The following is a 24,965-nucleotide window of genomic DNA, read 5'->3' as shown; positions in this document are numbered from 1 at the left end:
GCTTTCACCAGTGTGATTTCCCTTATTGATAACCATTTCCCTCTCATTTTCATAGCTCTGAAATTAGTTTTTCAACAACTGAAGTAAGTTATCCAACTGCTTCTTTATATTGCAATCAGCAGAAATCAGTTTACTGGTAACATTATGGAACACGTCTCCTTACCTATGTCAGATTTTACAGATACACTGATCTTTACATGGATCCACTGTGGGTTTACATCAAATGGACAGTTCATATTTAGATTTTGAATGAAATTTTTTTTTCTTACAACAATATGAGCTGTAGAAACTTACAAAGACCACTTAGAAACAAGTAATCCTAAGCCTCATCGATGTTAAAAATTGATAATGCTGCTTACAGCAAAACAACATTGCGTTAAACCCAATATCAATCTTTTCTTCATAGAAAGAGGAAATTACTGTCTACAATACTTGAAAAAGCTTTATTGGAAAATATTTCAATTTTTGTACATTTTATGCTGTGTATCACAATTACAGTGGAACATTTCTGACAGTACCATCACTACAAAAACCGCAGAGTGGACACTCAAACTGTGGGTCTGCAAGCACATTAGCCTGTGAAGAGAAAAAATAAATCAGTTCACATAAAAAATTCAAATCCCATTCCAAATTAATTTTAACAAGAAACTTTCCAAACTATGTGATCTTTAAACTATGATGTAACTGATGTCACTCACATTTTACAAGAGCCCTTCACAAAACATTTCAGCAAAGAGCAATGACAAGTTGATACTCTGGAATGTTACACAGCTATATTACTAAAATGCTATCCTAGAGCACGGGATCTGTTGCAGTGCATGGAAAACAAAAATTCAATTTTCAATATTTTCTGGCATTTCTGACCAAATTAAAAAAAATAAAATGCAGTCAAAATCTACTCATTAAGAGGTATAATCTAATATTAAAAGTTTAACAAAATAAGACAAGTACTACAATTAAAAATGTTGTTTGTCTTGAGGCAGCATAACTGATGGCATGCAAGTACATGGACTTCATTCATCCAATATTTGAGACTGACAACACTTAGCAACTTCCAGTAAAGTTTACACATTGTTTTCAGATAATTTCTCTAACTGATATCCCAGACAAAATGATCGAAGGTAAACTGTCTATTGCTTTCTACATTTTTGCTGTTCATCGTCAGGCAAGACATCAAGTCTTGTGACTGATTGTGATGATGCCCACCATGAATTCCTCTCCTGCGTCAAACTCTTCATCTCAGAGTAGCATTTGCAACCTATGTCCTCAATTATTTGCTGGATGTATTCCAAACGGTCTTCCTCTATAGTTTTTGCCCTCTACAGTACCCTCTGGAACCATGGAAGACATGCCATGATGTCTTAACGGTCATCCCATCCCTTCTCCTTGTCAGTGTCTGCCACATATTCCTTTCCTCTCTGATTCCGCACAGAACCTCCTCATTCCTTAACTTATCAAACCCCTAATTTTCAACCTTCGTCTGTAGAACCACATCTCAAATGTTTGGATTCTCTTCTGTCCGGTTTTCCCACAGTCCATGCTTGGATTCTCTTCTGTCCGGTTTTCCCACAGTCCATGCTTTCTACCATACAATGCTGTGCTCCCAACGTACATTCTCAAAAATTTCTACCTCAAATTAGGGCTATGTTTGATACTACTAGACTTCTCTTCGCCAGGAAAGCACTTTAAGCCAATGCTAGTCTGCTTTTGTTGTCCTCCTTGCTTCATCCATCATTGGTTATTCTGCTGTCTATGTAGCAGAATTCCTTCTTCACGCCCATCAATCCTGATGTTAAGTTTCTCACCGTTCTCATTTCTGCTACTTCTCGTTACTTTCATCTTTCTTCAGTTTATTATCAATCCATATTCTGTACTCATTACAATGTTCATCCCATTCTGTAGACCATATAATTCTTCTTCACTTTCATTGAAGATAGCAATGTCATCAATGAATCGTATCATTGATATTCTTTCACCCTGACTTTTAATCCCACTCCTAAACCTTTCTTTCATTTCCATTATTGCTTCTTCAATGTATGGACTGAATAGTACATCCCTGTCTTACACCTTTTTTAATCCAAGCACTTGGTTTTTGGTCGTCTACTCTTATTATTCTCTTTTGGGTCTTGTACATATTATATATTACATGTCTCTCCCTATACCTTACCCCTATTTTTCTCAGAATTTCAAACATGTTGTACCATATAACACTGTCGAACATTTTTTCCAAGTCGACAAATCCTATGAACGTGTCTTGATTTTCTTTAGTTTTGGTTCCATTATCAACCATAGCATCAGAATTGTCTCTCTGGTGCCTTTGCTTCTCCTAAAGCCAAACTGATTGTCATCTAACACATCCTCAGTTTATTACTTATTTACTACTACCTCTCTTCGCAATTCACTTTTCATGCAAAATTTAAATATATCACTTAATGTAACTGCAAAATCATCTCATTATGTGACACATCAAAGACAGGGCTACCTGTGAAACCAGTCATGTGATTTACAAGCTAAGCTGCAACCACTGTGCTTCATTCTATGTAGGCATGACAACCAACAAGCTGTCTGTCTACAGGAATGGCCACCGACAAACTGTGCCCAAGAAACAAGTGGACTACCCTGTTGCTGAACATGCGGCCAAACATGATAGCCCTCATTTCAATGACTGTTTCACAGCCTGTGCCATATGGGTCCTTCTCGCCAACACCAACTTTTCCGAATTGCACAGGTGGGAACTTTCCCTACCATACATCCTGTGTTTCCGTAACCCTCCTGGCCTCCAACTTCATTAGTCACTGTCCTCACCCATCCAGCCCCCTCCCTTTTCCCATTCCAGCACTACACAGCCATCAATTTCACCACCACACCCAGTCTTTTAATTTCTTTTTATTTCCCTCCTTTCCGCAAACCCCACCCCCCCACCCACCCACCTTCTCTCCTGTCTTTCGTATAAACTGCAGCACTTCACTGTCTGCCACCCCCACCATACTATCCTCCCCCTCTCCACTCCAGCCTCCTCCTTACTCCCACCCAGTTGCCACTATCATCACGCACTGGTGCTGCTGCTCGCAGTGTGGTTTCAGTTGCTCGAGACTGCAGATGTGTGTGCAAGTTGCATTTGCGTGAGTGTGTGTGTGTATGTGTTTCTATTGTTGACAAAGGCCTTAATGGCTGAAAGTTACAATTGTGTGAATCTTTTTGTTGTGCCTATGACAACTCAGAACCTCTGCTATATAGTAAGTAGCAACTTTCCCTCTGAAATATTGTTACATTTCATCTGGAATTTTCCATTGTTTGATTTGAGTTTAGGAGATATGATATCATATACATTGAGATACATGAAAAACTAGCTTGTGCTTAAAATGAAGCACAAATTACCTATTTCATATCCATCCAGTGTTTCATTACGAGAGCACTTAGCGACTTCCAGCAGACCTTAAGCATAATTTGAAATCTTCCGTAAACTTTTTCTCATTTACATGGTTAAAGACAAATGTTTAACACATGAACTCATTTGTAAAATAATCAGAGGTATGAAGATGTTTTGTCCATAGGAGTTCAATTCTTTAAAGAATTGGAATTTACTAGTAATTTTAGAATAGCACTGACAATTTATTAAATACTAACAATAATAATACAAATGAACAGAAAAATTTGACATTAGATGTCAAAATTAGATTCTGTGCCTTGGTCCACAGCAACAGAAAAGAGATGGTACTGGGTTTTTAGTGCCAAACAGTAAGTACTAAATGGTAGTAATGGTAGTAGTAGTGGTGGTGGTGGTGGTGGTGGTAATAGTAGTAGTAGTAGTAGTAGTAGTAGTAATAATAATAATAATAAAAGCAGTAGCAGCACCACCAGCAGCAGCAGCAGCAGGAGCAGCAGCAGCAGTAGTAGCAGTAGCAGTAGTAGTTTTATTCATACAGGACCACTTTTACAAGAATGTTGCACATGCAGACATTTACATACTTACATGTCTAGTTTGGCAAGGGTGGGAGACATATCACCCATGGTGTTAGAGTAGGAACCACCACAATATTTGCCTGAAGTAATTTAAGGAAACCACAAGAAACCTAAATCAGGATGGGGAGTAAAGCCTTCCAAATACAAGAACAGTGACTTAACTAGGGTGTATACGCAGACAAGAAAAAAAAATTCCCGGATTTCCAGGTTAAAATTACACTTTCTCCTGGGTGAAAATACACTTTTTCCATGTTAAGTGACAGTATACTTTTTCTCGGAACTGTAAAACTTATCAATCCTTTGAATAGTTATGGTTTTATACACCAGCGTAGAACTTCCCAGACCTTTAGAAAACCAAACTCAGTAAAAAAAAAACAACATACACAGTGTTACTACAAGAAAATCAAAGCTTTCACATGCAATATTGGTCTCGAAGATTAATAAGCTGCAAGAGAAGCTAAGCTTTCACATATAATGTTGATTTCTTTTTTGCGCGTGTTACACTTTAAGGCACATCACACAAATGTGTCAGTAAATTTTTTAATAAATACATAAATATCTGATCTTATGAGCTCAAAATTTTTCTAAATGTACATCCTCAAAGACTTGATTTTTAAATGAGAATCAAACGTTCTGTGATTTAAGAAATTCATCATACATTCTCGCACATAAAAATAAATTTACTTTGAAAGTAATGCTTTTCAAACAACCATTTGCAATATTTTCCCGTGACCTGTTAGAAATAGGTTCGTTTCAGTAGTTGTCAGAGAGCGCCAGAAACAGGCGTCACCGTGCTTGCGCAGCTATGATGATCAGAGAGCCCATATGTTCGTAGGTGTAAAACATTAAAAGATCTTACACTATGTCATAAAAGAAACAAGACATCAGAGAATACTCCAAGAACATCGGAATTTTGTGAACCATACTACAATGCATAATTTGGCAGATTCGGATGTAAATTTTCTTGAGTACCGGTACTGTATTATCTCATGTTTGGTTCTTTATTATGGCATAATGCCATACATGCTGGAAGATGAAAACATGCACTTTTGAAATGCAGCGAACAGCTGAAACTAGCCCATAGTATGGAATTAAACACTTCGTTTCAAATAAAATGACTGCCCCAGCGGAAAAGATTAATAAAAGACAAATTTCTTTAGAAAACCGACAAAAATAACTTCATTGTTCTGCAAGGCGATTAATGCTTGACTGTCAGAAAGGTGGAGATAAAACCTGAAACTAATAACATATTTTAGCCTTCCGTAATTATGCGAACTCATTTTAATTCATTTGATAGCTCACGCCCATAGATATCCATTTTGTTTTCATTTAATGTGAGAGCAATAAATGAAGAGGAAACAGCAAAATCACTAAACGTAAACACGGGTCACATGGAGACTCCCCACTACAACTCAGACTGCTCTGTGGATCAGCCCCGGATCTCTGATATTTCCGAACAGGGCAATATTAGATAGTGGTGCCCAACCACACGTCTGTAGACAGAAGTGGGAGAAGGTACTTCTCATATGTGACACAGCTGCACATGCACAAGAGCCCGCCCGTAACTGCTCAAACGAATCTAACGTAAACAGTTGTGACATCACGCCCATCGGAGACAATTTGTTGCTAGGAAGCATTGCATAGTCGTCCCAAAGCCTTTGACACACTTTGCAGTTGGCAAACGCTTGTATGAACACTGTGTCTTATTGTTGTATACGGCGTATTTCTTTTGCGACTTAAGTTTTATTTTCATTTTTTCCTTTCGTTCATGTTTTGTTGCTGCAGTATTATTCTGCAGAAGCGGGATACAGTAATATCCTTCGTTAGAGTATTGGTTATTACCCGTCAAAATCACAAAAATTTAAATGAAAACTAAAACAATTAAAAATTCCCGGAATTCCAAAAAATTTCTGGGTTTATCCCGGTTTTCTCCCGGATGAAAAAATTCCCAGGTTTTTCCCAGATCTCCCGGTTGTCCCGGGTCATATACACCCTGCTTAACAGTATCACAGTTCAGTTTATCCCAACCCTATAATGCAATTTTGTTCATTCATTCCTGCAAAGAAGTTAATGGGGTGAAAATCCCGTGTTAGAATGCGTGCAGAATAACGTGGGTGGTAGAGTAGATGTGCAGTCAGCTGGTAAAATGCAGGGAGAGAGGTAGTTGTGGGGATTGTGGGCGGGTGTCAACATGCTGTAGGGGAAATGCCGAGAGACAGTACGGGCTGAGAAGTAGGGAAGCCAGCTGAAATTTGGTTGGTGCTGTGACACTTTTGGGATTCAGGATAAGGACTGATTTCTTAGTAATGTTAGTGCGCATTCAGGAAGTATGATGTTTCCACTGAACACGCATATAGAAAATTTTTCATTAGTGGTCACCTTATTGCACTCACTTGAATAGTGCTTAAAAAAAGAATCAGTCGGAAGCATACTACACCAGACACCCACAACGTAAATGAAATATCACAAAGCACATCCTTTACTGTTAATGGGGTAAAAGATGCAATGGACAACATTACATCATTACACACTACAATGTTCAAAATGTAAAATAAAGAGCATGCAGAATGTTAATTTTTTTGTCTACTGACCTTACATCTAGTCGCTGTCCTTAGAACAGGTCAGAAATTCATCATCATTATCATCATCATCATCATCATCATCATCATCACCACCACCACCACCACCACCACCACCACCATCAGCACCCCTCAGTATCACCGGCATGTATATCAATAACCATATCTTCCACTTTGTCTGTCAATTTTCCCTGATCTGTATGTGTTTTTAAACACTTTAGGTAAAATTCATTGCAGCCACCCAGCTCTTTACCAGTGCCCATACCATTTCTATGACATTTAGTTCAGGGTGATAACGGAAATTACCATTAATGTGCACAAATTCATCTACAGTTAAAATCTTTGTAAGTCTGACGCTTTTTGTTAAGACAAGCACCAAAATCTTTGTGCTTTTGTGGTAAAATTTAATGTTACGAGAATTTAGCCAACAAGCCATCTCAGTTTTGCTGTTATGCAATGTTGGTGGTTTTTCTTGCAGAGCATTGTCAAGCACAACAGATTCTTTTTTTGCAAGTTTGATATCAGTTTATATTCCAGCCACCTGGTAAAAAATATATTTGTTCAGTCGAAGTGTGACAGTGTTTTATGCATGTACTTCACTCAGATAATAAAAGGTAGAACAATTACCTTGAAAAATTTGCAGCATTCACCTTTCTACAGTAATCTCCCATTTCAGTTCATGGTTTGAAAATTAAAAGTGCATTTGACACAAAACCTAATTTTCCTCCACTGGTCAGAAATATTTCATAAATGCATTAATAAAATGGAAGAAATTTTCAGTCATGGCTTGGTAGGACATATCTAAATTTAAAAGATATGCTCACTTTCTTCTGTTCTATGTATTGTAGTCCAAAAGAAAGTGTATTGTTTTTAACTTTAGATGTATTAATACCTTGCAGTCTGCAGAACTACATGGCCTTATCAGATTTTTCTGTTACCTGTGTGTCTGTAGTGAGACATTGTTCTTTTGAAATCGGCACCTTTACTCCCTAATTAGATCCATCTCTCCACTCATTGGGTGTAGTATGTGAACTGTGAATATATGTTTCACCGAATTTTATGGACATGTCAAATTTCGGCGTAAATACAAAAGTTTTACACAGACACATATCTCCAATAACCAGTAACAGAAAGAAGGCAATCACCATAAACTCATATTAACAATTATTTTCACCTACGATGTCATTCTGACAAAAATTGCAGCTACTTGGTTTTGGTCAATAGTAGACATGACACTGAAGCATACACAAGCAGAAAATCAGAACTGTGCTCCTCGAAGATGGTGTTTAGTTCAAAAACAAGTTTTAGATTAAAGAACAAAAAAAAGTAAAATAAAAAGAGAGAGAGAATGGCTAGCCAGTACTTATTTTCATGGGATGAAGTACTGGAGATAGAAATATTTAAAAGAGAAAACATTACAAGTCACCCACATATTGGATAGATGAGTGGAAACAAAGAAAAAACAGTTTTACATGATAGAAAAAAATATAAAATAAAAAAAGAGAGAGAATTTGCATGGGCCGAAGTATTGGTGAAAGACACATTAAATGCGAAAACATTATGAGAGCCATCCACCTGTTGCAAAGATGAGGGGAATCAAAGGAGAAGGAGGATGCTTTAGAAAGAGTAGAAGGTCAAAGAGCATTGTACCAGCTTCAGTCTACAGATGAAATAAAGACAGTGGTGACAAACAAAAGCTGGATACAAGAAAACAAATGAGAAATTCAATAAAGGGTGCAATTAAAAACTGGAAAGAAGATGGGGAAACAACGAGAAATTGGGTCTTGCCACCCTGTCAGACATATCAATGGAAGATGTGGAATATCAATGAGTGCCATCATGTATACGTCGAGTGAGGGCACTATCAGCAACAAAAAAAGAGCATCTCTTACAAATTGACCACCTGAGACCAAATAGCCAGCCTATTTAAGCTAAGTGGGCACAATCTCGTTCTCTATCTCTGTGTCTCAGCCAATGCTGTGTTCTGATCTTAACCAATGCTTCCCTAGATGACAATGTTGTATTTATGGACTCTGCTGGATAACAATTCAAACTGCTCTTACTGTTGTCCAAGTCATCTATGCCTGTGTGAGAATGCTACAGCAAAATTACACTTTGACAACTATGACCAGCCATATTTATTCAACTAAGCAAATTAAATAACTACTGCAGTGCATTCCACCACCGTCTATCAAGAAACATCTGTGTTACTATCTGGCAACTTGCCCATATTCACTTTAATCTGGGAGCACAGTGAGTTAGTTACCCATGTTCTTTTAATTTTCTTGTAGCTAAGTAGAATTATTTTATTTTAGTGTAAGCTTTTTGCTTCATGTTATGATGTACACATGCAAGTGTAACAAATAACTGTTGCCATGGCAGAGAAAATCACGAAACTGGTGACAACAATGGGATCAACTGGTAAAAGTTTTGACATTTTCAATGCTCACACATTCACAAGTGTTGGACAGCTTTTCCGACTTTTCAACCATTCAAAGATGCACAGGAAGGTTGGTAAATGAACCGCAAACAACTAGCACTGGATTTTCAGGCAAGTGATACTAAGTTTGTGGACTGTCAGTGGGCATTTATGTTGTCAACCAATCCGCAACTATATTACTTAGTACAAATGTTGGTTTCCCCATTGGTGATGTCCTCGTCAAATACTTCTGTGATACTTTCAGAATATTTTCCCACCAAGATGCATATAGTAGAAGCCCATTTAGAATTTTTGCAACATCCCAAATCTGATTTCAAAAGCTGCACTTTGTGACTGCCAACTTTCAAGGTTCAAGCAGAAAGTGATAATTTATGTCTGTGTGTGGACAACCTATACTGAAAGTTAAATTCAATATGTGGTAATCCAGAACACACAGTCCACTGCCTGCATCAGTGGGCCTCGTATTTATCACACTATCAGTAAACTGTACTCTACTATCCACAAAATATTCCTGCAGACAACCTGTCTCAACTTCCTATGAGCCCAGACTCAGATTTCAACAGGAATCAAGCAGTCTGTTTCCAGATGGCTACCCAAATCCTTGGAAGACATTCCAATCAATTCTAGAGATGTTGCAGTAGCATCCACCTTTGACCAAATTCTCCAGCAGCTCCTCCAGTATGTACGCAGAGGATGGTCCCTCAAGTTGTCAGCCACAGCAACATCAGGTCACCACTACTTCTTTGTCCAACGACATCAACTTCAAATATGTCAACATCAGCTGCTGTTAATGCAAGAAGATGATAACTGCTGGGCTGAGGTGCCACATGCCTGCAGCAACAGTGCGCGCGCGCACGCGCGCACGCACACACGCACACACACACACACACACGCACCACACACACACACACACACGCACCACACACACACACACACACACACACACACACACACACACACACACACATTTTCCCCCAGAGCTGTAAAACTTATCAGTCCCCTGAATGGTGAAGGATTTATATACCAGTATAGAACTTTCCAGTACTTTACGATATGTAATCAACAAAAAACAATGCCTTTTGGAGAGATCTTTGAAGTGCAGCAAAATCTACACTGCAAAATTTCATAATAGAAAAATATAAACTGGAATTCCAGCAATTATACCACGCTAGATTCTGCGGCACTGACATCAAGATGGTGAGACACGCTTCTGCCAGCCAATCGTAGCTCATGTTACATGGTCTCACCAACCAATGACAGCAGATATTCAGAGCATTGGAAATGTGTTGCAGTAAGCCAATAGCAACATCATGTTAAGTAGTACAAACACACAAATAGAGAAAGTTAATAGTTTAAATTAATATAAACACAGTATAATCACAAGAAAAGCTAACCTTACACATATAATACTGACTGTCAAAACTTTTTGCTGTTTTTTTCCAAGGGTTTGGTTAGGCATGGTCCTAGCAGCAACAGCTTAAATTGCAGCAGCTGAATATTTTCGACAAGCATGATTATAAATTTCACCATCTCTATTGCTTAGGAAAGGACTAAAATAAATATGAAAAACTAACCTGGAAACTTGCTCTTTTTAGCATATATTACCTTCTTAATATGCATCAAAAACAAATGTCCCAGTAAAATTTTACATAATGCCATAGATGGCTGGACTTGTGGGCCAGAAATTTTTCTAAGTAGCTGGTCCTCAGCATTAAAGATACAATAGTTGACTAATGGGCTGGATAGCTTCTTCAGGTTGTGTAAAATATTCTGGTCAAGTATATGTCTGGCTTCAAGAAGAATTACACTGAATGTGCTACCAGATACAGTGACATAAAGGTTGAGGATTTTAAACATGGACAGCAGCTGTTGGGGGTGAAGGTTAGCAGAAGCAATGTTTTACTGACCAGCCATGTTGTCCTTTGTAAATTTATAGTTTTCTCAAGTGAATTTTTCTTTTGATACAAACTATACACAAAATGTGATTGGAGGTATGTTAAGGTATTAAATAGTTAGGACCACAGTAAACTCATAATCTAAATGTCAGTTAGTAATTTGACTTTGTTTCATACTGCTTTTAGAGAAAATACCAATATTAAACCAGCCTGCAGAGATAATGACTTCAATATTTTGTGTAAACAGAATGAGAGACAATATTCAACAATTATAGCAATACTTAATTGTTGCACTGTTTACTTGCAAGAGATAATAAAACTGGATAATAAAACTAGATATTAAAACTGGATTCTGGTTTAAGGAGTTCAGAGCTAAAGATAAAGTGAACGAACAATACATTTGTGGCAGAAGAGTATTGGTTTCCCATTATTTCAGGGGCTGTCTTAACCTTCTCTACTATTAATTTTCTTTTCTTCTCAAAAACATTTAAAATTAAGTTTTTTATGTCAGTGGATGTCGTTGTCTTTATGTGTCAAAAACACTGCCAAAACCAGGGCCAAACACTTAGTACACTTACAACACATATCATATTCTACACTTACTAGTAATGCATGGAAAATCCTAGTCTACATACCTTTCTGCAAGGAAGCATTTAAATTAATAAAGAACAGAAGCAGAAAATGCGGTTATAGTCACCTGCACACAGTAGTAGCAGAAAACGTGAGTGCACCCAATACATTGTGGCTGAATAGGAGGCTCATTACAAACAGCACACCGTGTTGTTGTTGTAAAAACAGGGTTGACAATTGGCTGTTGATATCTTCCACTTGTACCCCGACTTCTTCTTAGCCAGTTAAACCATCGGCGTATCGTAATAGTGTTAATAAGTGGCAAAGCAAGGTTTAAAATCTCCTGTCAAAAGACACACATATAATACTTAGTATATGAAATTAACACCAATGAAACACAAAATCTTTGTAATAGGTAAATTATTTTCCATATAGTTCTATTCAACTACTGAAATTTGTGAGGGCTCTCATCAAAATATTAATGGATTTCAGTTTAAAAAAAAAGAAGTCTCAAACCTCTACAGTCAAAATTATATAGGCAGTAGAAATCCCTAAACTGAGCACTTTGTAGTATGAACCCAAGGGTAGAAATGAGTATTTAATTTTTTATTCATATAAACAACTCACATCTTATAGCAACACATTGATCATAACAAGGGTTCAAAATGATTGCCAAATTCAATACATATAACTGTACAATTCCTGTTCACCAACTGACAGAGAATCATGGTTTGTGACCTGAGACGAGCATGAAATATACGAGGGCAGTTCAATAAGTAATGCAACACATTTTTTTTCTGAAACAGGGGTTGTTTTATTCAGCATTGAAATACACCAGGTTATTCCCCAATCTTTTAGCTACACAACACTATTTTTCAACGTAATCTCCATTCAATGCTACGGCCTTACGCCACCTTGAAATGAGGGCCTGTAAGCCTGCACGGTACCATTCCACTGGTCGATGTCGGAGCCAACGTCGTACTGCATCAATAACTTCTTCATCATCCGCGTAGTGCCTCCCACGGATTGCGTCCTTCATTGAGCCAAACATATGGAAATCTGACGGTGCGAGATCGGGGCTGTAGGGTGCATGAGGAAGAACAGTCCACTGAAGTTTTGTGAGCTCCTCTCGGGTGCGAAGACTTGTGTGAGGTCTTGCGTTGTCATGAAGAAGGAGAAGTTCATTCAGATTTTTGTGCCTACGAACACGCTGAAGTCGTTTCTTCAATTTCTGAAGAGTAGCACAATACACTTCAGAGTTGATCGTTTGACCATGGGGAAGGACATCGAACAGAATAACCCCTTCAGCATCCCAGAAGACTGTAACCATGACTTTACCGGCTGAGGGTATGGCTTTAAACTTTTTCTTGGTAGGGGTGTGGGTGTGGCGCCACTCCATTAATTGCCGTTTTGTTTCAGGTTCGAAGTGATGAACCCATGTTTCATCGCCTGTAACAATCTTTGACAAGAAATTGTCACCTTCAGCCACATGACGAGCAAGCAATTCCGCACAGATGGTTCTCCTTTGCTTTTTATGGTGTTCGGTTAGACAACGAGGGACCCAGCGGGAACAAACCTTTGAATATCCCAACTGGTGAACAATTGTGACAGCACTACCAACAGAGATGTCAAGTTGAGCACTGAGTTGTTTGATGGTGATCCGTCGATCATCTCGAACGAGTGTGTTCGCACGCTCCGCCATTGCAGGAGTCACAGCTGTGCACGGCCGGCCCGCACGCGGGAGGTCAGACAGTCTTGCTTGACCCTGCGGCGATGATGACACACGCTTTGCCCAACGACTCACCGTGCTTTTGTCCACTGCCAGATCACCGTAGACATTCTGCAAGCGCCTATGAATATCTGAGATGCCCTGGTTTTCCGCCAAAAGAAACTCGATCACTGCCCATTGTTTGAAACGCACATCCGTTACAGACGCCATTTTAACAGCTCCGTACAGCGCTGCCACCTGTCGGAAGTCAATGAAACTATATGAGATGAAGCGGGAATGTTTGAAAATATTCCACAAGAAATTTCCGGTTTTTTCAACCAAAATTGGCCGAGAAAAAAAATGTGTTGCATTACTTATTGAACTGCCCTCATATTCTCCATCACTCCCGGCTTTGAAAAAATCATCATGACTGAAAGACACCTCATCCATGAATGATACAATCTGTAACAGGTTCAGCACTTAGAGTAGTGTGCAGGATAATCCTTTGACAGAACTGAAATCTGGGTTCAAAATCATTTAGCCCCATTGCTTGCCCACTTTTATGATTAGTGTTTAATCGATGCTCCACCTGCATTCTCCACATTATATTCTTCAAAATCAGTATTTTATGGGCAAGGTGACAAGTGTATTGTTATGAATATGTTCCCACATGATCCAATAACATCTCCTCAAACTCTACCAAATGAACAACTCTTTACCGAGCATCGTCATCATCATCATCTCTCTGTGGTTGAACAACCTAATTTCTACCACAGCAATAAGTTTCTTTCAATTAGGAAGATACTTGTTCTGACAATTTTTTTACAGATAGTTTGGTTCTGCAGGTTATCTTGCAGCATCATACACTAAATCATATCTGCAAGTTCCTGTAATGTGTAATGGTCCATCTTCTACAACTAGTCACAACCCGTAAAAGACGTAAACTCCAACTTGGACACAACTACGTACTGTTTTTCAAGGTGACACTACCAACACTGGTGTGTCAGGCACTTACTTATTAGCAAATGAAAGCAGGTTAAAAACATGTTACCTACAAGTACAGAACGTATCAGACCTTGTACAGCCTAAAATATTCACTATCGATAGCTTCCATATGTACCGCCTAAAATATTCAGTATCGATAACTTCCAACACCAGCAGAAGTGGCTGGTTTCTGATGTACCTTCACTCATGATGGTTTTGATCTCAGAGATCACACATCCATACAGTTCACAGGCCCGCTTATAGAGGCGGGTCGGCCCCTGGCACACACTGGTGAGCCACCAAAGAAACAGTATTATTTACACAACTGCAAGTGAATGTTCAGCCTAGTCTGTAACCTGTATTACTGTTGTCCAGTTAATGTGTTTAGTGCTGTGTGCAACCTGTACTTCACTGTATCTTATGTTGGCTCTATAAAGAACTATGTTCCATAAATTGTGTTTGTTGTTGCTACAACAAACTTGGTGACGACTGAGAATCACATTTTCTCCGTGTGTTAGTGTCAGTTCTAAGTCAACCAACAAGCATCTTGAAGGAATACTATCATATTTGCTATAACGAACTTGGTGACGAGTGAGGGTCACATTTTCTCCAGGTCACATTTTCTCCATGTGTTAGTGTCAGTGCTACGTCACCTGACAAGCATCTTGAAGGAATACTCCAACGTTTCATTGCCCAGCATGGAACAACAGCGGGCTCTCACCACCACTGTCAATCAAGTAGTATCCACATGTTCGCGGCAGGTTACTCTTCCATCAGTGCAACCATTGCCCCTCCTGGCATATGATGAATTGGCTAAGGTTTGGGACTCCTACAAGATATGGTTACACCAACATTTCCAGGTTTTTCACCTGGGTGATGCAAATCTGTGGATTTCTTTCTTTCCTAGCTTATCTGCTGTTGTGCCAACTTGCACTGTTGCATGTTCTGGCCAGCTTATCATTTGATGAAATGTGCAAGCTTCTCTCATTCTATTACTGTGACAGTACACATGTCACTGTGATGTGTGTGGAAATTTACCATTGTCAGAAACACCAAACCCAATCTTACAAAGCCTGGGCTGCAGAATTACATGGGTTGAGCCACCATTGTAAATTTGTCACTAGCACCCATCACGAATTCTATATTGATCACATGGTGCTTGATGTTATTATGCGTCTGGCCCGAGATGGGAAAATCCATCAAAAAGCACTTCAGTGTGAGAATCCGGTGTTTACGGATGTGCTCAATATAGCACAATGCGTTAAAGTGGCATGAGCTGCAGGCAACCAGAAAGCTGTGTGGGGAGGAGGTAATGGAAGTTGCTCAACCAACCCCTATTAGGCACTCTGTAAGTGTTCAGGATGACAGGGAATCCATTGCAGCAGTACAGCCTTCAACTCAGCGTCACATAGGTCAGTGTCGGTTATGGCAAAAGCAGCAACAGGCCGCATCACAACAGCAGCAGCCAGGTGCCCCCTTTCCATCTTGCCTGTACTCCTTCACCCACCACGAGTGTGCTGCATGCCCTAAGCATTGGGCCGTTTGCAACAAGTGTCAAAAGTAAGGCCACACTGCATTGGTGTGTAACTCCTCTTCAAACATGGAGGACACAGTAGTACCATGGACATAAACACTATCTCTACTGGAGTGACCAAAACCAACTGCGGGAACGCCTTGGGCTGCGGATCGGAGCCGCCAGGAAGGGAAGCCGCCGGCAGTGGAGCACGCACCACCGGGTAAGCACAAGGACAAGTCGGACAACAGACCAACGACAACCGACAACAACAGACAACGACTGACAAAACAAGGAAGAGATAAAACAATGGAGGCTGAAACCACAACACCAAACACCAACAGTAAATCCACTTGGAACCAGAACCAGGCAAATGTCAACAACGAGCAACGACCAGAACGCAGTACCGCCGAGATAGAGATGCAATCCAGAACGAGTACCGGACTGACTGGACTACGGCAGAGCGGGTCACTATATACAAAACCGGAGGGAGCGGCTATTGGCCGCAGTCTGCACATGGTGTAGCAGTGGCGCCCTCGCTGCACGAGAGCCGCTGCACGGAAGAGCCGCCGCGGACACGGATCCCTCTATGGGCTGGCCACATCCATTTGTTCTGGCGCGTGTTCGACTTCCACGGCGGGACGTACTAGATCCTTCCCCCCCAAAATTGGCGCATAGGGGCGGAAATGCCCCGGACGATGCCGAGGCGGGCGGAACGAGGGCACGGGTTGTGATACGTCCAGAGGGACCACTGGGGAAAGGGAGGGCAGACTGTCTGCGGCATCCATCAAGGTGTCACCAGAGGGCAGCAGGTAAGAGGGCGTCTCTATACCCTGGTGAGGCGGAAGGGGTGTCTGCAGAGCCAGCAAGGAGATGGAGGTTGAAGGGAAGGGCTCGAGGGACGTGTCTGCACCAGGAAGCAGGGAAGGCGGTGGGGGAGAAAGCAAGGCGGGGGCCCGAGGGTGGAGTTGGTTATGGTGGCGACACTTGAGCCCCCTGTGTGTCTGTACAGTCGTCACACGCTGCCCATGAGCCGCCGTCACCGTAGCAGGTGTCCATGCAGGTGTGCTGCCATAGGAGCAAGCCCACATGGCCATGCCCGGGGCGTAGCGCTGGGAAGGGCGAGAGCGGGGCCCAGAAGGGGATGGTGTCAGCAGGTGGAGGAGGGTCCGAGGAGTTCGGCAGGACTATGACCAGCCACCGGCGTAGTGCGGAAGGTGCTTAGAAAAAAGGTGAAGGCTGAGGTGGTGGCCGATGGCCCCACTGATTCCATCAGCTGCTGTTTGAAAGTGCGGACCAGGCGTTCCGCCGCACCATTGGATGAAGGACAGGGGGGGGGGGGGGGGGGGAGAACGAATGTGTTTGATACCGTTAGCTGAGCAGAAGTTCTGGAACGAGGATGCCGTGAATTGGGGCCCGTTATCTGTGACCAACGTGTGAGGAAGGCCTTCAATGGCCAACACCTGGGCCAAGGCGGTGAGGGTGGCGTCAGTGGTGGTGGACGCCATACGGACCACATATGGTTATTTGGAATAGGCATCCACAATGAGGAGCCACATGGAGCCTAAGAAAGGGCCTGCAAAATCTAGATGGATCCTGTTCCAGGGTTGGCTGGGTGTTGGCCAGAGCGCGAAAGATTGTGGAGGACTAGCCTGATGACGCGCACACACTGTGCAACCACGGACCAGGTGCTCAATGTCTCCATCGATCCCTGGCCAATAGACATGTTGTCGAGCCAACCCCTTCATGCGAGACATCCCCCAGTGTCCGCGGTGTAATAAGTGCAGGACCCGGTGGTGGGCGTCCGAGTCCGTGGACAACAGGAGGACGTCCTCCATTACCAAAAGTCTGTGTGAGGCGTGACGCCACGGGCTGAAGTCAGTTTTCAAACGTCGGGTAAGGTAGGGAGGCCAACCATGGGTCACATAGCAGAGAACTTGCCGCAGAATGGGGTCCCTGCATGTGGAAGTGGCGATTTGCGTAGCCGTCAGAGGAAATCCATCGATCGTCTCCCGGCGGGCAGAGTCAATGTGGAAGCACAGGACTTCCTGCTCATCGAACGCCGGATCGGGTCCTGCTGGGAGACGTCACAAGGCGTCTGCATTAGTGTGTTGACTGGTGGGCTTATAGCGGATGGTGTAAGTGTAATTATGCAAGAACAAAGTCCAGTGCTGAAGACGCTGAGCCGTCCATTCTGGGAGGTGTGAATGGGGCCCGAAAAACGACACTAAGGGCTTGTGATCGGAGGGTGAACTGCGCCCCAAACAGGTATATAAGAAATTTCTGAACTGCACAAATAATGGCAAGAGCCTCCTTTTCGATCTGAGAGTAATTCCTTTGTGCAGGGGTTAACATCTTGGATGCATATGCCACAGGTTGTTCCGACCCATCCTCATTCCTGTGTGCCAGGACTGCCCCAATCCCGTACGCTGAGGCATCGGCCGTCACCACCAAGGGACAATTCAGAGGGAAAGGCGTAAGGCAAGGGGCAGTTTTCAGCATCGTCTTCAGGGGGATGAAAGCTTGATCACAGGCAGAAGTCCATGTGTAAGGTACCTCATTGCTATGCAGACGATTTAGGGAATGCGTGACGTGGGCGGCTTGGGGTAAGAACTTTAAGTAATAATTGACTTTCCCCAAAAATACCTGGAGTTCGGATAAGTTTTGTGGACGGGGAAGGGCATCGGTGGCTGCGACATTGCGGTCCGAAGGGTGAATGCCATCTTTACTAAGCCAATGTCCTAAGTACTCCACTTCCGGTTGAAAAAAACTGCACTTCTCCAGCCGACAACGTAAACCCGCAGCCTGCAGGGCATGAAATAAGGTGCTGAGGTTGCACAGATGTTCCTGGCACGTGCGCCCCATGACTAGATATCATAGAGGTAATTGACACAAGCTGGTATTGGTTGCACAAGTTGCTCAAGATACCACTGGAAAATCGCAGGGGCAGAGGAAATGCCAAACGGAAGACGCTTGTATTTATAGAGACCGAAAGGCGTGTTGATGACGACGATGGCCTGCGATTCCTCATCCAACAGCAATTGGTGATAGGCTTCTGCCAGATCAATCTTATAAAAGTACTCGCCACCCGCCAGTTCAGCGAGAAGGTCTTCCTGTCGAGGAATGGGATAAGTTTCGACCAAAGACTGAGTGTTGATCGTAGCCCCAAAAACCCCACAAAGCCGAAGCGATCCATTGGGTTTCTTGATGACCACTAAGGGTGTTGCCCAGGCACTCGATTGTACTGGCTCGATAACCCCCGCAGCCTGGAGCCGATCGAGTTCCTGCTTGACAGCCGCATGCAAGGTTACCGGAATAGGCCGAGCCCGACAAAAGCGAGGCCGTGCATTCGGCAGTAAAGTGATGTGTGCCTGGAAATTGGAAGCGCAGCCCAGGTCCGCCGAAAACAGGGAGGAAAAGGACGCACACAGATCGTCTAGGTCCTGAAATGGAACCATAGTTGAAACGAACTACACTTCGTCTTGAATGGAAAAGCCAAACCGTGTAAACGCATCTAGTCCAAAAATGTCCGAAGCCGACAGGTGGTCCACCACAAAGAGGGTAAGGGGCCGGGGAACGTTTTTGTAGATGGCCATAACAGAAAACTGTCCACGGAGAGGGATGGAACAATCGCCGTAGGCGACCAACCTCCGAGAGGGTGGGGACAATTCTGGAGACCCGAGACATGCATACATTGTCATATTGATCAAAGAAACGGTGGCCCCCGTATCAACCTGGAAACGGACATCCTCGTTAAAGATGCGTAGGGTGAGGAATAACTTTTGAGCCAATATGTCGGTCCGAGGGGCGACTGCGTGTAAAGCATGGACAGCCTCTTGTTGTCCTGCAGGGGCGGGACGGGGGCGGGTCGAGCGGCTACGACAGACTGATCGAAGGTGGCCTTCTTTCTCACAGAGCGAACAGGTCTTCCAGCGATGGGGACAGTCAGCTCAAGTGTGGGCCGAGAAGCACTGGGGGCATAACGGGAGGGGGCCATGCAGGCCGACGTCGAGGGGCAACCGGCGGTTCGGACGCCATAGAGACGTCAGACAGCGAGGAATCTCAACGGCGGTGCCCTCTGGAGACTGCGTCCCATCGACGGCGGGAAGGAGTGGATCGGGAAGCGGACTCGACCGCTGCCACCTGGGGCCGCGCCATGAGACGTTCGTTTGGCGCTTGAGGAATTTCGAAGGAATGGGCAATACACAGAATGTCTTCCAACTAGGGGTTGTCCAACTTTAATGCCGCAGTGCGGACCTCTGGACTGGGCGCCAGTTGAATGACCACATCCCGAATTAACGAATCTGAGTATGACGCCTTGCACTGCTGATTGGTGCATGTGAAGTTGCATTTGCGGCTGAGGCTTTGCAAATCCGTCACCCAGGAACGGTAGGACTGACCCGGCTGCTTGAGGTATTGATGGAATTCCAAGCGAGACGCAACCACGTGGTATCGCTGGGAATAATAGTTAGTTAGCAACACACAGATCTCGTGAAAGGAGAGAGCCACGGGGTTGGCCAATGGTGCCAACTAGCGGAGCAAAAAACACGTGTCCGGTGAGGCCCAGGACAAGAATAACGACCGCTGCAGAGAGTCACCCGACACCTGAAAGGCCGTGAAATGTTGTTTCAGATGAAGCAGGTATATTTCCCAATCCTCTTTTGCTTCGTTGAACGGTTGGAACGACGGCGGACGTGGGAACGTGTCTGAAAGCGGGGCACCTGGGAGATGAGGGGGGAGGGAATCCCGCTTATTGAACCTGTCTGAGAGCAACTGCACCGATGTCTGTAAGACCTCCAACTGTTCCTGTTGTATGAGCTGCTGCTGTTGCTCTAAGAGAGTGAGCAATTTCTCTTCCATCCCATCCTCGTTGCCAATGTAGTGACCAAAACCAACCGCGGGAACACCTTGGGCTGCGGATCGGAGCCGCCAGGTGGGGCAGCCACCAGCGGTGGAGCACGCACCACCGGGTAAACACAAGGACGAGTTGGACGACAGACCAACGACAACTGACAACAACCGACAATGACCGACTATGACCGACAAAACAAGGAAGAGATAAAACAACGGAGGTTTGTAGAAACCACAACACCAAACACCAACAGTAAATCCACTCGGAACCAGAGCCAGGCAAATGTCAACAATGAGCAACAACCAGAACGCAGTACCGCCGAGTTAGAGACGCAATCCAGAGCGAGTACCAGACTGACTGGACTAGGGCAGAGCGGGTCCCTATATACGAAACTGGAGGGAGCGGCTATTGGCCGCGGTCTGCACGTGGTGTAACGGTGGCGCCCTCGCTGCGCGAGAGCTGCTGCGTGGAAGAGCCGCCGCAGATGCGGAGCCCTCTATGGGCTGGCCATGTCCATTTGTTCTGGCGCGTGTTCGACTTCCGCGGCGGGAGGTACTAGATCTGCAATTATTGTCTTCCCAAACAAATTGTTTATTGATTTGTGTGTGTTTAATAAACTGCTAAAAATGCAAGTGGACACAGGAGCTGCAGTGTCTTTAGTAAATACACAAACATACTCAGTATTGGGCTCCCCTCCCCTCACACAGGTTTCATGGAAGTTAGTTAGCTACAATAAATAGCAGATTCCGATCCTAGAGCAGTTCTCTGCTCCTGTATCTTACAAGTCTGTTGTTTCCTCTCTTCCCTTCATTTTTGTGGATCACTCCCATATCAAGGACCTCTTCGGGTTAGATGCATTTTAATGCTTTTTGTTTCCCCATTACTGATGAGATAAATTTAGGTAAGATCAAACTCTGTATCAGCAACCAGAGTCCCTCTCTTCTGAGTTTTCATTGCTGTATTCTCCTGGGCTCAGTTGTGCTACTGGTTTTCAGGCCCACATTAATATCATAGAGTCTGCCTGCCCTAGTTTTTTTAGGGGTGTGGCACATGCCTGTCGCATTGCATAATCATGCCAAATTAGACTGTTTAACTTCAGTGTCACGATTAAGGCCCAGTCCATGATAAATACATACTCTTTATGCTGGTATGATGAGTTGCTAGCAAAATTATCAGGCAGCCACTATTTTTCCAAGACTGATTTGTCAGAAGCATACTCCCAGTTCCCCTTGGATGAGGCCACTAGCTAGCTTCTTGTTGTCAATACACTGATACTGGCATGTGATTTTCGGTCCATACTTCTGCAAAGCTTACATGCAACCGTATCAATTTCTGATGTCAGTGCGGCTTTATGCAAAGAAAAATTGTTCTGTGGTTAGAGATGTCAGGCATAAATCGCAGTTTAAAGCATGCACCGGGCAAATGTGAGGTGACTGGAGGACTGGACAACAGAGGGCGGAATAAGCCATGTAGCGAGAGCCAGATGAATGCTAGTTGTGCACTGCTAGCGCAGTCTTTTGGCATTATTCGAGTGATGGGTCAGCAGCCGGGAGGTTGCTGTCTGAGATGTTGCGCCAAAAAGTGGGTTGGGCTTATCATTGGGTGTAGTGTCACAGAATTGTACCCTGGTTGTGTTCTGCAAATTTCCATGTATGTGTGGCTAATCGGATGCCCTTCTGCTGTAGGCCTTCCAGGGTGTGTATATCATGTTGAACTATGCACATGATATTCTAGAGAAATGATTGTGGATACATATTTTCAGGTACCACTGACTAAAATTTGCATGTAAGGGAGTTAATTAATTTCAGTGATTACAAAGCTGTTAATCAATCCCATCAAAGTTTACTGTCCCAAATTGACTCATGTTCAAGAGGCAGGGTGGAAGTAATTTGGTTAAGTCTGACAGTGATAATTTGTTATGTACAGTGTGTGTCCTTAGCCTGGGACTGAGGTAAAGTGAGCCATGTACTGATGTATCAGATATTGTGAAAGGTTGATTAACATTGGTTTTCTGACAACTGGATTGGTTGAACTGGCGTTAAGTCATTCACGTGTTACTATCCCTATGGCCAGTTACAGTGTACTAATGTGAAAGAGATTCCAACCTTAAGCTTATTTGATTTAGAAAGAATATCTTGGATGATTTTAAATTTTTAAAGTTATTGGATTTAATGTTTAAAGAAAAATGAAACTTGTGAAATCTACAACTTCAGTCATTATTCTAAATATCTTGGATTATTGTAATTCCTTTTAAAGGTTATTGTTTCTAATGTTAAAGGGAAAGGAAATTATTGTTAATTTGGAATTTTAGTAATTACTTCAAAATATTTTGAGTGAACTTAAATTCGACAAAAATAAAAAAAGCGTGACTTTAATGTTTTAAGGCTTACTGGTTTTAATGTTTCAAGAATAAAAAAAATATGAATTTTCTATATACCTGTTCTATGCTTGTGTACACTAAGAAATCAATAAATGCTCAGCTACTGTGTTCAGCTGCTTACCATACCAGAACTGTTGTGTTCCAGCTTGATCAGCTCCAAATGTTGCCTTTCCCTTTCGAATCCTTAAGAGAAGGATTCCTATATCATTACCAACACTTGCCTTGGGCATTGCAAGTGCACCCACAATTTTTCAGCACTTTTTAGAACAGCTGACAGCCTCTGTGCCCAGCTACATCACTTACCTTGACACTACCATTGTTTCAAGTTCTCCCACCGAAGGTCACCTTAGTACTCTTCAGTCGTTATTTTCTGTTTTGTGGTCTGTAGCTCTCAAGTGCAATCTTGCTAAATCTCAATTTTTTCAGCCATCAGTTGAGTACCTAGTTTTTCAAATTTCTCACACAGGGGTCAAGCCGGTCAGCATGTTGATGCAATTGCAGCTTTGCTGCAGCCAACCTCCATTACGGAACTGTAGGCATTTCTAGGTAAAGTTGCGAACTACCATGACTTTTTACCAGACGCATCCACTGTTGCTCAGCCCCTGCATGCACTTTTGCATAAAAATGTGCCCTTGTTTTTGGTCCCCAGCTTGTGACAAAGCCTTCACTTTGCTTAAATCTAAGCTTCAATCTGCCCCATGTCTGTTCACATTTTATCTGGAACAGCATCTCATGCTGGCTCCAGGTGTCTGTCAACATGGTCCTGGCATGGTGTTGGTGCACAAATACATGGCTGGGTCTTAACGACACTTTGCTTACACTTCCAATCGGACCGGACCCTGTGTTTGATCAGGACGAGTTGCTTTGTTTCTATTTAGATACTGAGAACCAGAATATGGTTGATGGTTTTCCCACCACTAGCGGCATTATGGCATTGGCTGTTGCCACAAATCCTGTACTTAGTTGGGTCCTCTCTCCTGTGCAGCACAGGTGGCCAGAAAAACTAATGGGCCATGCCTTGGATCCCTTGCATATTACTTCTTCCTCCAGCACTGCCTTTATGTGTTTGACAGGGTTCTTTTGTTAGTTACGAAGGATGCTGCTGCCTGGGTTGTGATTCACACTTCCTTACACCGTAATGTACTGCGGTTTCTGCATGTTAGGCATTGGGGGACCTCTCGCATGAAAGCTTTGGCCCATCTGCATATGTATTGGCCAGTCATATATGGGACATTATGTGGCTTATCCCTGCTTACACTCACAATGTTCAGCAACAGGCATCCCCACACGCACCTTTTTCCACCTGGACAATGCTGCAGCCCCTGTGGGGCATCTACATGTCGATTTCGCAGGGCCTTTCCTAAATCAGTATTGGCTCATTGTAGTGGATGCCTTTTCCAAACTTCCCTACATGGCGCACTGTCCATGTTCACAGTGGCCACTATTTGGGCCCCATCTAAGATTTTTGCAATTGAGAGATTTCCGTATCCCATGATTACTGATTATGGCCCCCAGTTTGTTTTCAAGAACCTGCATCTTTTTTGTCAGGCTAGTGGTGTTCACCATTTCACAGCTCCCCCATTTCATCGTCAATCTAATGCTAAGCCCAAACACATGGTTCAGAGGTTTAAAACTCGTATACGGAAGTATGTATCTGGCAAGTCCTCAAAAGCTGATTTAGATCTTTTTTGAGTTTGTAACATTTCACTCCAGTGGGAGACAAGAGCCCGGAGGTGCTGCTACATGGATACCAACCATGGACCCCCCTTCATCTGCTACATCCATTGCCGGCTCAGTGATTTTTCCGGCATATGCGCCTATCTGGGCTAATGGTTTTGGCTGCAGGCTCAACTGGGTTCCTGCTGTCATCAAGCATCACCAGGGCTGGCTCCTGAGTGTCATTCACACTTCTGATGGGCAGACAACCTGTCACTTCATCCAGCTGCACCCATACATGGTGGGGTCTGTTCCGAAGGGCCCACCACCTCTCCTGCCCCCACCAATGCCTGTTCCTGTGTCGCAAATGGTCTGCTTCATGCCATAGTGGAGTCGCTGCCTGGCAGATTGCTGTCTAGAGTCCC

General features: G+C 43.2%; 1 protein-coding gene across 1 annotated transcript in view; it reads right to left on the bottom strand.

The window, feature by feature from the left end:
• Positions 1 to 416: 416 nt before the first annotated feature.
• The window catches only part of LOC124544710 (peroxisome biogenesis factor 2), a 98,272-nt gene continuing 73,723 nt past the window's right edge, over positions 417 to 24,965 (bottom strand). The window contains exons 5-6 of the mRNA XM_047123354.1: positions 11,575 to 11,790; positions 417 to 576 (exon numbers count right to left, since the gene is read on the bottom strand). Coding sequence (XP_046979310.1) covers positions 493 to 576; positions 11,575 to 11,790 — 300 coding nt within the window. The 3' untranslated portion in view covers positions 417 to 492. The remainder of the gene's footprint in view (positions 577 to 11,574; positions 11,791 to 24,965) is intronic.

This window comes from Schistocerca americana, chromosome 8 (genome assembly GCF_021461395.2).
Source record: "Schistocerca americana isolate TAMUIC-IGC-003095 chromosome 8, iqSchAmer2.1, whole genome shotgun sequence".
Lineage (NCBI taxonomy): Eukaryota > Metazoa > Arthropoda > Insecta > Orthoptera > Acrididae > Schistocerca > Schistocerca americana.
Note: the sequence above shows the minus strand (reverse complement) of the source record. Positions and strands in the feature narration are given on the sequence as shown.